The sequence below is a fragment of the Equus quagga genome, chromosome 3 (assembly GCF_021613505.1).
Source record: "Equus quagga isolate Etosha38 chromosome 3, UCLA_HA_Equagga_1.0, whole genome shotgun sequence".
NCBI lineage: Eukaryota > Metazoa > Chordata > Mammalia > Perissodactyla > Equidae > Equus > Equus quagga.
Genome location: NC_060269.1, coordinates 20,450,088 through 20,464,205, shown reverse-complemented (window position 1 = coordinate 20,464,205; position 14,118 = coordinate 20,450,088). Strand labels below are relative to the sequence as shown.

At 47.0% G+C, this 14,118-nt stretch overlaps 1 protein-coding gene across 7 annotated transcripts in view; it reads right to left on the bottom strand.

The window, feature by feature from the left end:
- Nucleotides 1–14,118, bottom strand: part of JADE1 (jade family PHD finger 1) — a 57,661-nt gene that overhangs the window by 16,970 nt on the left and 26,573 nt on the right. For all 7 annotated transcript variants that reach the window (XM_046656127.1, XM_046656131.1, XM_046656129.1 and 4 more), the window contains exons 3-8: nucleotides 13,355–13,440; nucleotides 10,100–10,257; nucleotides 7,804–7,991; nucleotides 4,817–5,028; nucleotides 1,454–1,621; nucleotides 46–162 (exon numbers count right to left, since the gene is read on the bottom strand). In XM_046656127.1, coding sequence (XP_046512083.1) covers nucleotides 46–162; nucleotides 1,454–1,621; nucleotides 4,817–5,028; nucleotides 7,804–7,991; nucleotides 10,100–10,257; nucleotides 13,355–13,440 — 929 coding nt within the window. The remainder of the gene's footprint in view (nucleotides 1–45; nucleotides 163–1,453; nucleotides 1,622–4,816; nucleotides 5,029–7,803; nucleotides 7,992–10,099; nucleotides 10,258–13,354; nucleotides 13,441–14,118) is intronic.

The following is a 14,118-nucleotide window of genomic DNA, read 5'->3' as shown; positions in this document are numbered from 1 at the left end:
CAACACAGGGAGGGAAAATGAAGCTATGCTGACTAAGCTGATTACCTGTATGGAGGCCCCAAACTTCTCATTGCAGAGGCTGCACACCAGCGCCCACCGACTGCTGGGGATGTGAGACACCTTTGTGATGGGCTCCATCTTCTCGGGGCTGCCAATGCTCACCTAGAGGCCCAAGAAATAGCAAGACAGGGTGGCAGAGGCCATCAGACAAAGGCTGAACACAGACATAGAAACTTAAAGATCCGTTTCTTTCCTGCAGCCCTCCTACTTGATAGTGGCAAGGTGCACTCGCTCTCCTCAGGCAGGCAAACCCCCACTTTAAGCGTCAGGATAGCACAGGGGTCAGCTCAGGGCCAGCAGCAGGAGCGAGCCCAGAGGCCAGTCCCAATGTGCCCCACGCCCTCCATGCGTCCGGGGGTCATCTGACACAGATGTCCCTGTTTGTAAAAACACTTCTCACCTGAGTGACTGACAGCAAAGACGCGTATGGTCAGGACAATGCAATCTACTGCACCTCTGGCCCACAATGAAGTGGTCAAGACTGAAAATCCATCTTAAATATATTTAAATAGGTTGTCAACATGAATAAGTAAATATAAACTGCTTTTAAAATCTCTCGCTACAGAAAACCATTCTCTTCAGTCAGAAAAGCTTACTACAGTCAAAGTGGAAAACTACCAAGATAAATAAGGTGTCTTCTCTGCATTTGGCCAGAATCACTGAACTGGATCCCTGTTAATACTAAACCATGAGATCCAGTGCCTCTGAGACCAAGTCTTGGAACCTCAATCCAAATGATCCCCAGATAATTTTCCTCAGGAGGAAAAATTCACCAAAAGTCACACATCAAAAAATGCTGACATTTGAATCACAAATGATATTCTCACAGTGATCCATGCAAATTAAATTAGTCAAGGTCTGGGACTTGAAATAAATTAGACCAGATCTGAAATTAAAAAGGTTGAGGCTAAGTAAGAATTTTAATAAAAAATCACAAAAATGTGACCTAGAGCAGTGGTTCTTTAACCATGACGGTACTGCATGTACCACTGCCAGGCCCAAAGATTTACAGCCGATCCCTGGGGAAGGACACAGCCGACCCAGCCGCACCCAGGCCACAGCCAGGAATGCTGCCAGTCCACTCCTGGAAGCGTGTGTCAGCAGTGGGAGGGTTAGCTGTGATGGATATCTGAAGCGAAGTTTAAACACCACCAACCAAGAGTCTAATTCACTGCTGCTTCCAGTTACCATTTCCACAAATTTACACACCATGACAAGACGATCATATGCTTGAGACTCAGTTTAAGGGGAAAAAAAGGGTAGCAATTAAAAGGTGTCTTTTTACTTATCAGCTACAAGGCCACCCATTTATGAATGGCTCCCTACCCCTCCCCCACTCCCAGCTACAAGCCACGACCTCCAGAGCTAAGCTACTACCAAGAACCACACCTACCTCAGGGATCCACAGAGCACAGCTGACATGGACCCATTTGGTTCCGCTCCGGGTAGGCTTCATAGCTCCGCCTTTCTTGGGACATAGCAAACACTTTGGCTGAACTCCCAGGGCACAGGTCCGGCACAGCCAACTGCCCTCTGGGACCTTGAGGATTCCATAACAGGCCTGTAAAGCCACAGCAAGCACAGCCCCAAGGAAAAGAGAGAAAGAGAAAAGACTTATTTTTGCCATTATATCTATTAATTTTAAAACACCCGGAAAGATTTTATCAGAACCAACACCAAAATGGAGGCACTCCCACATCCAGCTAGCTGGGACCCTCTCCCTTCAGGAAAAATGCCAGGCAGCCTCACAGGGGCTGCCAGGAGGGGACTGAAAATACATACTTACTTAGCACATGGTGGTCCTGAAAACTACTGGAGGACAGAAAGGTTTGCAGAAAAGCTGCTTTGCAGCAAGTTTCTAACTATTGAGCAGTAAATCCTCAAAACGCTCTCCAGGGCTAAGTGGCGAGAAGCCACTCCTCTCTACTTTCTGAGGTGGGTGGGATACAAAGCGCGAAAAAAACAGAGCGGTGGAGAGTCTCCCAAAGCTATTGCATGAGATGGCAATGGAAACGGGAAATGGGAAAGGAACTAAGAGCATCCTCAGTCGCTGGGCTACGCAAACTACTAACTAGATCCCAACACTCTCGCACATGAACACAAAAACTAAGATATTCTGGACAAAGGATTTGGTCTCTTTAGCTGATACTTAAAGCCTGCTTTCGCACAAGATGGCAAAATTACACAAAACAGCAAAAACTGCAGAAATAAAGGCTTTTAAAACTAAAGTCATGAAGATAGTTCAAAGAAAGAAAAGGCAAACGTTAAGTAAGTGAAGAAAGGAAACCCTGATGGTACTGGGAGCACATTCAGAGCCTTTTAAAAACACCAAACTGTTCAGAACTTTGTCCTTAAATGAACCAGAAGTCAGGAAGTTGAGAGACAGAGAGTAACATAGCTCCAATTCTCCAGACAGGAAAAACACAGCCGCGTTGCAATCTGAATATCCAGGACGCAGAAAGGAAACCACAAGGATGAGAGCTGAGCAAAGTTAAGTAACAAGGAGACTGGAGCTTAGGGGTGCTGTGTCAGTGCCATGAATGAGCCACTGTCAACACTGACTTAGAGGAAAAAAATTTTTAATAGCGCTAAATGACACTATTAAGCTTTCAAATACTAAAAAGTTCTATATCAGGCATTCTAGAGAAAGTCACATTTGAAGAGAGAATTTTTTTACTGGAAGAGCAAGTCTAAGCTAAATTACAAGATTAAATAAAATATGCCTTAAAGACAAGCCATGAAGAACATCTCAAAAGGAAAACGGAGTCAACATTAAGGAAGAGAGAGAACGTGGTCTCACAGAAAACACGGAAGACCAGGCATACAGATGGGGGTGGATGGGAGCCCGGAGTCCCTGAGCTCCAGTTCCAACTCTGCCACTAACCCCCAGGAGGACCTTCCACAGCCCACCCTGACATCCATTAGCTCATTTATACAACAGGGGGTTCAACCAGTTTTCAAGCAGAAGCCTTTTTTTCAAACAAAATTGTTCTCAGTCAAAAAAAGGAAAATGGCAGGGAAAAGACAGAAACATCATCCAAGTAAGAAACACCAGCAACTAAAAAGCAACAATGGTCGTCACAACGCTCATGATCTTGACATAACAAAATCACTACAGGAATTCTCCCTTATCCCAAGGAAACTTCCGAGACAATTCGAAAATCCAGAGCTACAGGATGGGCGCTCACATGACCAAAGGAAGAAACTGTGGTCGCATGTCTCAGGGTCAGGATGAGCTGGGGCAAGGCCACAGCAGGGCAGTCATTGGGTAGAGGGGAATCCAAAGAGGAAACAAAGAAAATAATAATCAAGAATGTCACAGAGCAAACTTGATTCTTCTTCCCGAGAGGTCACCCAAATAACTATTCCACACGAGTCTTTCTTTTGTTTTGTATCTCAGCATCAACAGGCAAATTCAAAGAAAGTCTCACAGGACAGCCTTTTAAATGACAAGTGTGCATGTGAACACGTGTCCTCACAGAAATCCAAATCACTTCACTATTGCATTGAAAAAATAAATAGAGGCCAGCCCAGTGGCATAGTGGTTGGGTTCGCGAGCTCTGCTTCGGTGGCCAAGGGTCCACAGGTTCAGATTCCAGGCGTGGACCTACACACCACTTATCAAGCCATGTTGTGACAGTGTCCCACATACAAAATACAGGCAGACTGGCACAGATGTCAGCTTAGGGACAATCTTCCTCACCAAAAATAAATAAATAATAAATAAAAAAGATTAGAGAGACTGAGATTGTCACAGGATTTTAAAATCACCTGGTGCCCAGCCTTACTGAAGTCTAAGGGTTTACCTTTCTGAACGGTAGGAAGCACCCACCAAATCCAACTGGCGTCAGTGAGGACAGGAAATAACTTTTAAGAAAAGGGGCCTCTTTCCTCTTCTTTAACAGCTCAGTTTATACAGTAAACATGTTAACAAATGTTATGGGTTGAACTGTGTCCCAAAAAGATGTAAGTTCTAGCCTCAGCACCTCAGAATGTGACCAAATAGGAAATAGGGTCCTTGCAGCTGTAACCAGTTAAGATGAGGTCCTACTAGAGTGGAGGACCTCTAATCTGACTGATGTCCTTCTAAGAACACAGCCACGTGTGAAGACACAGGCACACAGGGGGACACCGTCTGACAACAAAGGCAGAGACTGGAGTTGTGCGGCTATAAGAAAAGGCTCAACAATTGTCAGCAAACCACCAGAAGCTGGAAGAGGCAAGGAAGGACTCCCCTACAGGTTCCAGGGGGAGCCCGGCCCTGCTGACACCTCGATTTCAGGCTCATTCTCCTTAGAACTGTGAGACAATAAATGTCTGTTGTTTAAGCCATCCAGTGTGGCATTTTGTTATGGCAGCCCTAACAAACTAATACAGCAAACTACCCACCTTTTCAAGAGTTTGCTATGTTTTTTTTCCAGTGTCAATACCTAAACTCAAGTGTTAGAGCAGGGCAGAAGGGGCTCATATATTTTTCTTAAATACACCTGACTTTTATGGATAGGAATAAAAACATTATGTGAAGGAAGAAGCTTCCTATCAAGGATTCTATTCTTCCGGTTGTAAAAGGAGCAGGAAATACTTCAAACTTTGTAAGAACCTATTAGGAACAAAAAGACCTTGTCCAGAGGGCACAGAAAGGACAGCGGCAAAATGGCCACCGTCTGCAGGAAGACCCCCAGCCTCCCTGGGCTCCCTAGCAGCAGACGGACTCACACCACAAGTGGCTTCTTTCTGGGCCTCACTGCCCACATACCTGGTGCACACAGATGTTGCATTTGTCACAGAACACCATCTCATTGCCGTCCTCACCGTCAGGCGACTGGCAGACGTCACAGACAACGTCTTCGTCATATTCAATCCCCAGGCCTTCTTCAGTCTCTATAGCATGATTCATATTGTCATAGCATCGCTGTTCAAATTCCTCCAGGACCCTTTCCATGGTGTATTCATCTAACTCAGGCATTCCTGAAGGAAAAATGCCACAAACCCATTTTCATAAATCCATATTAGTAAATATTATAGTAGGACAATACCAGTTTATTTATATTTATGAATAATTTACAATGAATAAATAATATTATAAATAAATTCATCCTAAGTGCCCAAATATTTCCTACTGAATGCCTCTCAGACCCTTCCAAGGAAGGATCTTCAAATCAAAAGGCAGAAAGAGTCTTGCAGGCAACAGTTTGTTCCTTATGGTCAGACACTGAAGATGGAGTGTTCTAAGTAGAAAAGCACAAGATAAATCCCAAATGGGGTCAAGGATATTAAATACAAACATTGTTAAATTGTCATTTCATTACAACATTATACATAACAACGAACATGTAAGTGACTGCAAAACCGCAACCACATATTATGGTTTGGTGTGTTTTTTTAAAAACATTCTTTCTTGCTGCCTAAAAGGGTGCTCTGAGAACAGACTTCACTGTGCGCACTCCAATGTTTTTCCTGGTTTATCCTTTGTCACCCTCTGGATTTACTAAGTTGAGATGCATAGTTAATCAGACAGATGAAAGACCCAAACACAAGGAATGTCTAAAGCAAAGGAAACGGCTTGTTGTGAACCAAGTAAGACGCATTCTTAAGCAAGAATGATCAAAAATAAATTTCAAGTGGTTATCGTGGTTGTAGCTGGTGGTGGGGTAAGACTTATTTCCTTCCATTTGTGGATATATTCCAAACTTCCTACAATGAAAATACTCATGCAGAAAGAAAAAACACGTTATAAAAAATATTCAGACAGACCACTTAAGTGGCTAGAAACAACAGAAATGTCATTAAAGCCAACAACTTTCATGCATTCTTGTAAATTTAAAACCATCGAATTAACACTTCTCGAGTCTTTAAAAATTTGGAGAACACATCAGAGCTGACACTATGATAAGCCCTAAACACATATCCAAAAATGCCCCCTATCATTTCAAAGCCTATTTAATTATGAGACAGTTTCTGCATGGCCAGGCTCTTTCATCTCAATTCCTCCTACCAGTTTTGAAAACACCACTGGCTTTGAAAATACAATCCTATGCCCTATAATTAATTTTTACCATTAAAAATACCAGTAAAAGCTAAGACAAACATCTTTAAGCATGTGTTCCATTTATGTTACACAACTGCGTGATTTATCTTGACACAGTATTGAACACTACCTTTCAATCTGATGCGGTGGCCCAGTACCCATTACTTAACCCATCCACAGAAGCCTCCAGTGTTTCTAGCTGTCCCCTCTGCCTGAAAACAGGACACCTAAGACTATTACACTGGTCTTTACAAAGCTGCCACAAAGAACTTTATATTCTTTGAAGCTGAAACATAGTAATCTGAAAACTTCTAAACAGATTCTGCAAAACAATCTCCTGGCTTGCTGACATTCTGGCCACCAAGAACTAAAAGCAAGATTTCCTTTCCATGAGGAAGGAAATCTATTTGTCAAAACAGCCGAGTAATCAAACAAGGAGAAAATAACCACTCTGCCGCTCAGTGCACACTCCAGCCTGCCATTCACAGAGGTGAGAGGCACGGAAGCACAAGCAGCCATCAACTACAACATGCCAGACCCTGTGCTACGCTCAGGGATCGGTACAAAACAAAAACACTGTCTTGGTCCTTCTGGCTCTGAATCTACCGTCAAACATTTTGTAAATATCTACCACGTGCTAGATTGCAAACAAACAGCCCTGCCACCACTATCCCACCCTGGACTCCCAGCACAAAAAATCATCCTCATAGCATCTCACACCGAGGCCGACCTGACCTCAGAGTCCTGCTCATCACGATACTTCCAGGGCCCTTAGCAATCAGAAGCAGCATGCAAGATGAAACCTAGGTTCCATCGTGGCCTCAACACAGGAAGGTGCAAGGAAATGAGGTACAGAAGCTCCGAGCTGTGCATACACAAAAAATGAGTGACTTGGGGCTGGCCCGGTGGCATAGTGGTTAAGTTCACATGCTGTGCTTTGGCAGCCTGGGGTTTACACGTTCAGATCCCAGGCACGGACCTACACGCTGCTCATCAGGCCATGCTGTGGTGGCATCCCACATACAAAATAGAGGGAGACTGCCACAGATGTTAGCTCCAGGACAATCTTCCTCGTCAAAAAAAAAAAAGAGTAACTTCTAGAAAAGAGATGACAATGGGCAGAGCACTAAGGCATGGCTTCTTAGGAGGACAGCCAGGTCGGAGATGAACAGGTGAGAGGGAAAGCACTCCAGGTTTACAGCAGGACTTAAGGAGAATCACAGAAGTGAAAATACAAGATGGGGAGCTTGGCTGGAGTGGAGTTTATTGCGAGAGACGGCAGGCCACAGCTGAAGGAAGGATCTGAATGGCACTGCAGGAAAAAACCACCAGCGCAGGAAGCTGCGTGGACCAGAGCCTCCTGTGATCTTGGGGAAGTCATTTCATTTCCCTGGGCTTCACTTCCCTTGTGGTGAATAAGTGAGGAGGGCAGACCTGGGCAGGAGTGGGGAAGCCTGCTTCCACGCCCATGGAAAACATCCCTCATCAATCCCACACTCTCTCCATGAGCCGCTCGCAGACTCAGAGTCCATCTCCACAAACCTGCCACAGCCAACAGCTCATCTCCAAAGGGAGCCCGTGATTCTGAAACGAACTGAAGCTAAGATGGAGCCAGCTTCACCAGGGGATGAGGAACTTCTGCTACTCCCTACGTGCCTAAAGTACTTCTCCATTCATCACTCATTAATAAAATAATATAACCCATGCTCTCTCACCCATCTCCTTAAATTCCTCATTGGTCAGCTCCAGCCACGCAGCATCCATGTCATTGAGGTCGTAACGACACACACTGTCAGCCAGTGTCCGGATGTCCACATAGCCCAACTCTGGAGGCTCAGAGCCTGATGAGATGATGTATTTCTTGGGCCTGATAAACATGAGGGATTTCTCTTCAGACACGACCCTAGTTAACAAGAAAACAAGGCAGCCAGTTTACCCTTCCTGCCACACAAAAGGAAGTCTGTCAGAAGGCCCCAAGTTAGCTTGTCTTCACTAAGTTAAGAGGCTTAAAACCCTAATGTCACTACTGATATACAACTAAGCAGGAGTCCTTAAAGCCCCAAAATGGAAACAGGTAAGTGAAAACATGGCAGAAGTCTTCAAAACCAGCTTCTCCCTCTTGGTTTCCCAGGACACTACCGTGCCCTGCCACCATCGACAACAGCAGCTGCTCTGGCCAGAGGGCAGCACCAAAACCCTGACCCACTAAGTTTCAAGGCTTAACAATTACATCGCTTTCCACTAACCAGGCCTGCCCCATCCCCCCTGCCGGAGGCCAAGCACTGGGTTCTCAAGAATATCAAGGAGGCAAGAGCAGCCACACAAGCAGGGCATGCACAGCAGAAGGCTAGGGAACCAAGGGGAGAAACCCATCACCTCTGATCTTAAAAATGAAACCAGGCCCTCCCAATTACTAAGCAATCTAAGAATCAGACAGTCTGAGCCAAGTAGGGGACTCTCCCAAAATGCACTTAGGATCCCAGGGCAGGAACACAAGTTCTCTCTGCCACCCTCTCCCCCAACCTAACACCTGGGGAAGTGCTCTGCACTGCACTGCTCCAGAGAAACGACAGCACACGAGAAGATCAAATCGCTCCCAACTTGGAATGAAGGGCCCTCTTTCTAAAAACAAAGGCCTGGCATCGGGGGCCCCATATGCCCACACAGTTCCTGCACATCTCCGTGTCAGCAGTGTGCATTAACAAGTTGTGCCAAGAGTTTGTCAAAGTATTTTCATCACCCTTATAATTACCAGTGATTTTGTCTACATGACACTGAGATGGGCAAACCGAAGGGTTATTTCTCCTACTCAACCAAGACCAGGGTTTCAGATGAAAACTTCCGTGAGCTGTGTGAATACTTACTTCTCTTGTGCTGGGCTCCCTAGGGCAATGGCACAATTCAGTGAGTAACTCCTGGACTGGGGCTGCCAACGCTGAGACAGGGGTGTTGTGCCCCAGCTGCAGACTCCAAGGCAAACGCTGTGTTTATCCTGCAGAGCCCAGTGAACCCTCTACTCCACAGGCCAGGAGTCTGGCCTATGGAGGCACCTCATTGGTCACTTAAGCCTGCATGTTTATGTGGACATTTGTCACAGAGGTCCCAAAACAACAATAACCAAATTCAATCATCCTGAACGCCTGCAGAGATGCAAAGCGCAAGGTGGCCAAGAAGTAAATTCAGTCCCTATACAGCAATGGTGAAAGAGGAGGGTGTTTCACAAAGCAGGCAGCTGGCTGACACACAGCAGAGGAACCAAGTGCCAGCTGAGCACAGAGGGCACGCGATCCTCTCTCCCTTCAAGGAGCCTCCAGGTCAGTGGAACTGGACAGTGACTGGCTGCAGTGTTATCCTAAAACGAGTTACTGAGGACCCGACCCTCGAAGACCCTTCAGGGGAAAAGTGGTTTCTAGGTAAATCCAGAGAAAGCTCCACCTGAACACCTGGGCGAAGTCCATCCATAGGAGAACTCATCAAATACGTTCCTCGTCTACCGCTCCCCTTCCACATGACCCAACCTGGCAGGCCTCCACGCACGTGTCCTCCTCAAAGGTGGAGTCGACCACCGTGGGACCCAAGAAGCCACTGCTGCTGGTTCCCAACAATGCCAGACAACCTCTCCCCAGCAGAGCTACTCTCCAGAGTGAACGTGATTGGGTGGGGGGCTGGGGATGAGGAGCTGCAAGTGCAGAAAAAAGCAGCAGCTGTTCCAACATCCAAATTTCCCTCCCCCAAACAGTCACTTCCCAGAACATCTTAGAATCTGTTCTTCTCTCAGAAGAGAGCGGCATCTTCCCAAGATGGCTACCGTCTTGAGTTTGGAGGCCTATGGCCCTCAAAATCTCTACCCTTTGGACCTGAATTGTGTTTCTACCACCTTTCTATTCCCACTTGAGGCCTCCTGTTACTTCACTGCTAACGCAAACACTGCTCTTCCCAGACACCTGGCTGTCGGGGCAGAAAGGTAAGGGCGGGTGAAGAGGCAGCACATCTCTCTGTGGGGACGTCTACCTGGCCACGGGCTGAGGGATGGTCCCAGGGCTCACTGGCACCTGGACCCCTTTCTCCCATTCCTGTCTCCAGGGATCGGCCAACACATAGTACTCATCCGGGTTCAGCTGGTAGGAGTCATGCAACTTCATGGCGGTAATCAGGTCTGTCCTAAACACCTGGAAAGGGAAAGAAAGGGTCACTGACATTTGATATTTGCATTCTTCATCAGAGCACTGGCAGCTACAGGGTAACCATGGAGCTGCCATGTAACAAGGTCACTGTATCAACAGAGAACCAGTCTGACCTATTACAGGAAAGCCCTGGGCCTGCCATGCCCTTGGCCTCTCTCAGGCTTGGGGGTGACAACAGCTCACAGCGCTCTCTCACTCTTTCAACTCCATGAGACAGCATGTCTACTACAGCAACAGCAGCAAAGAAACCTCACTGTCTTCCCCTGAAAAACTTCTAAGAACTCTCAATTCACCAAGCAGGCTGCTAAAACATGCGCCTGAAAATCCCTGGAGGGAGGTAGTTTACCAGAGGGTGCTCTTTTGGTAAGTGTTTACGAAATAAAACTCCATAACCATGTAACAACTTCAAGCCGAAACTCAGAACCAGCACGGTCTCCTCTTCTATATTCAGACTACCACTGCCTAGCCCCCGCCTCCCAGGGCACTAGGCCTCACGGCAAGGTGTCCGGGGCGCTCAGGTCCTAGTTGGCTACTGCCAGGCACAAGTACAGGCTGGAAAAATCTTGGGAAAGAAGAAGTGATAGACCAACGGAGTCAAGTCAGAGAACGGGCTTGTAAAGAATGTGTTTATTTGCACACCTTTGCCTGGCTTAACTTCTACAGGAAAGGGTATTTGTGGGGAAAGGAGAGCGGGGAAGGAGAGGAAGAGAGAGAGAAAGAAAGAAGCAAGCAAGCAAGCTACTACCCTCTCCTCACCCTCCAAAAAGAGACCCACAGGACTCAAAAGTAGCCCTCTGCCAAGACAGCACCTCAGCCCTCAATGCAGGTATATGGAGAGCACAGCACAGACCTCCTCACACGCCTGCGCCTCCTGATGGGGGCGGGGAAACGGAGGGAGGACAGCACTGGGCCCCAGCCAAGGCCTCGTCCTCAGTGCACGGGTGTCTCAGGGCTACATAAGGAAGCTCTGACCTTGGCATGAGTGCTGGCCTGAAGTTGTGTTTGGCACAGAGCGTGCTTGCATCTGTACGCTACACTCTCTGTTTACACAAGACACAATGCTGAACTCTCTCTCCTCAGGACAGGGAGTTCTTTCTTGTGCTGCTGAGCACAGTTCACATTATATGCCTGCTAACAGGTCCATATTTGTTTTTCCTGGTGGCTTTTCAGACTGGTGATCACTTTAATAAACTTCACCATAATAAAGTCTGAGGCAACATCTGAATGAAAAGGCCATTTCTCCAGCCTGCCATTTTGGACACAGCCTTTTCCCCAGTATGCTACTCCTTTGCTTCCAAAGTCCCAGTAACAAGCGAGAACCTGGCCGTGCACCCTCCACAAAAGTTCGAGTAAGGTCAGGTGCCCTGACAGCACAGAACCCCTGAGGCAGGTACCCAGCCCAGGTACGCAGTAACTTCATCAGCCATGCCCTCCCCACGCCCAAAGAGAAAGTCCTTTAAAACAAGTCACAGGTCTACGTCTCCAGGAAGCACATCAGTTAAACACACATTCCAACTCAGCCCTCCAAATAAGAGAGTTTGCCAAAGAAGAAGAAAATCAAACCAAAGCAACAAGTTGAGAAAAGCCAGCCCACCATTCCTTTAAAGACTCGGATGAGGATGGTCAGAACGGAAACAGATGCCCTCAAATGGACATGGACTCCCGGCTCCCTGGCGGAGTTCAACATTAGCCCTTTAAGCATAAAGTAGTTTGAACTCAGAAATTTTAGCAAACAATCTGGAACAAAGGGTCAGGGCCAAGGCCGGCACCATCCACACTGCCCAGCTCCTCCTCACTGCTTGGGAAGCATCCCTGGAGGGGCTGCAACCAGACCTGGCCTCGCCGAGCACCCGTGCCAACACCCTACTCGAGTCCCTGGATTCCTGCCTGAAATAACAGTAGAGTGTGAACATCAGAAAGGTAGTGGGAGGTTGTGAGGCAGCACAGGGAATTAAAGGGCAGCAGAGCTGCTCCGACAGCACAGAAGAGGGAGGGCGCAGTGCAAGTTCAAGAGGACAAAGGCCTGGAATAAATCAAGGTGATAACATGGCCACCTGTCCAAGAACACTTGATCTAATGTTTAGGTGTCTCCCGGGATGGCTTTCTAACACTTCTAAAGGATGCATACTCGTTCCTCATGGACGATGTTATTCCACAACTAAATAACTCCCGACTTCTCAACGCAGCACCCCCTGCATTCCCAGCACAGTCGGAGAAAAGAAAAGGAAGCGGTGCCTCGTGGAAGGTCGGCCTCTGCTCTGCCGCTGCAGGATGAAGCTGAAGCTGTCTTTGAAGTCAGCCCACTGAGAAGCAGCACAAAACCAAGTGGCTGAACCAAAAACTCTCTTTCCTATAACCTGCTCATTTGAAAACTACAATAAACTAAAATGCCTTTTCTTCAGTGATTTAAATCCTCAGAGCCCAGAAAAGGTTTCCCGAGAAAACAGATCTCAGGACTGGTGGGAGCCCCTAATCAACAAAGGCCAGCAGAGAAATGCACCTAAACCAATTTAAATAGCTAGACAGCTAGATAGATTGATAGACAGGAAGTGTAGGGGAGCAGGGAAGCATAAGACGAGAAACAAACTGGAAAAGAAGGGGAAGCAGCCTTAAGCATAATCCCCAAAACAAAACTCCCAGAATTACATTGGGTTGTTGCCAAATAAGCCACAAATTCATGGCCAAAACTAACTTGAGGCTGGCAGTGAGTGGCAGCAGCCGAACCCGCTGATCTCCTGGCCAGAGGAAAAGCTGTTGGGAGCCAGCGAAGATGGAACAGAAAAGGAAAAAAAGAATATAATTAACAATAATAGCTGACATTTACTGAGCACTTTTTACGTGCTACGTATGCATTAACCTCTGTGTATTAACCCACTTAATCCTCACAAGAATCCTATGAGGTAAACACAGTTGTTATCCCCATCTTACAGATTTGGAAACTGAGGCACACAGAGAGGTTAAGTAATTTACCCAAGATTGCACAGATAGACATCAATATCAATCAATCAGGTGTGTGTGTCAATTATATGTACTCATGCACACAAGTGTGACATGCACGGCCACGCCAGCATTCAGGAAATACCTCTGAAGGCTTTCGATCTTCATGTCTGGAACATGAACTTCTCCTGTGCTGGGATCGGGAATTCTGTGACCAAGTAGTTGACAGGCCTAAAGGAACAAATATCCAAAAAGGAACCATTAGAAGTGCATAAATCACTGAGTGTTCATGGGGTCTTTTTTTAACCAAAATCAGCAAGACTCACCTCAGCGCCACCCTATGAGCTGAGCGGCAACCTCTGCCAGAGCCCTCCACCCGGACAGGGCTCCCCGACTCCCATTCCGTATTCACACCCTCACTGCCCACAGCAGCCCTCCCAGGGTCTCCCCAGTGCTCAGAGCTGCTGTCTCGCAGGCCCGGCACACAGGTGGCGGGTGGCCTCAGGGGGAGCCCTCGGCTGTCAGCCTGCACTTCCTGGATGAGGAGCTTCAAAGTCTGACACTGGTAAATACGAATTCGATAACACTTGACTTTCAGTAAACTTTATAAATGCTAAATCCTAAAGCCATCCTCCAAAACTTTTAAAAGAACAAGGTTTTGACTCCACAAAACATAAAAACTAAGCATTCCCCAGAACAGGGAAGCTCAGACCGACAGCAGAGAATAGGTATTAGAGCCAAATAACCTTTCAGACTGCCTACCCCCTTTCCCAAGAAAATGCCACACGGCTCTCGTCTGCCTGTCTTCCGGTGGTGTCCTTATCCTGTCCGCCTCTGCACCGCCAGGCCACGGAAACTGGCAGCCCACCCGGGCACCCGCGGCTGCTAACTGCCGCCAAGTCCGAGCTC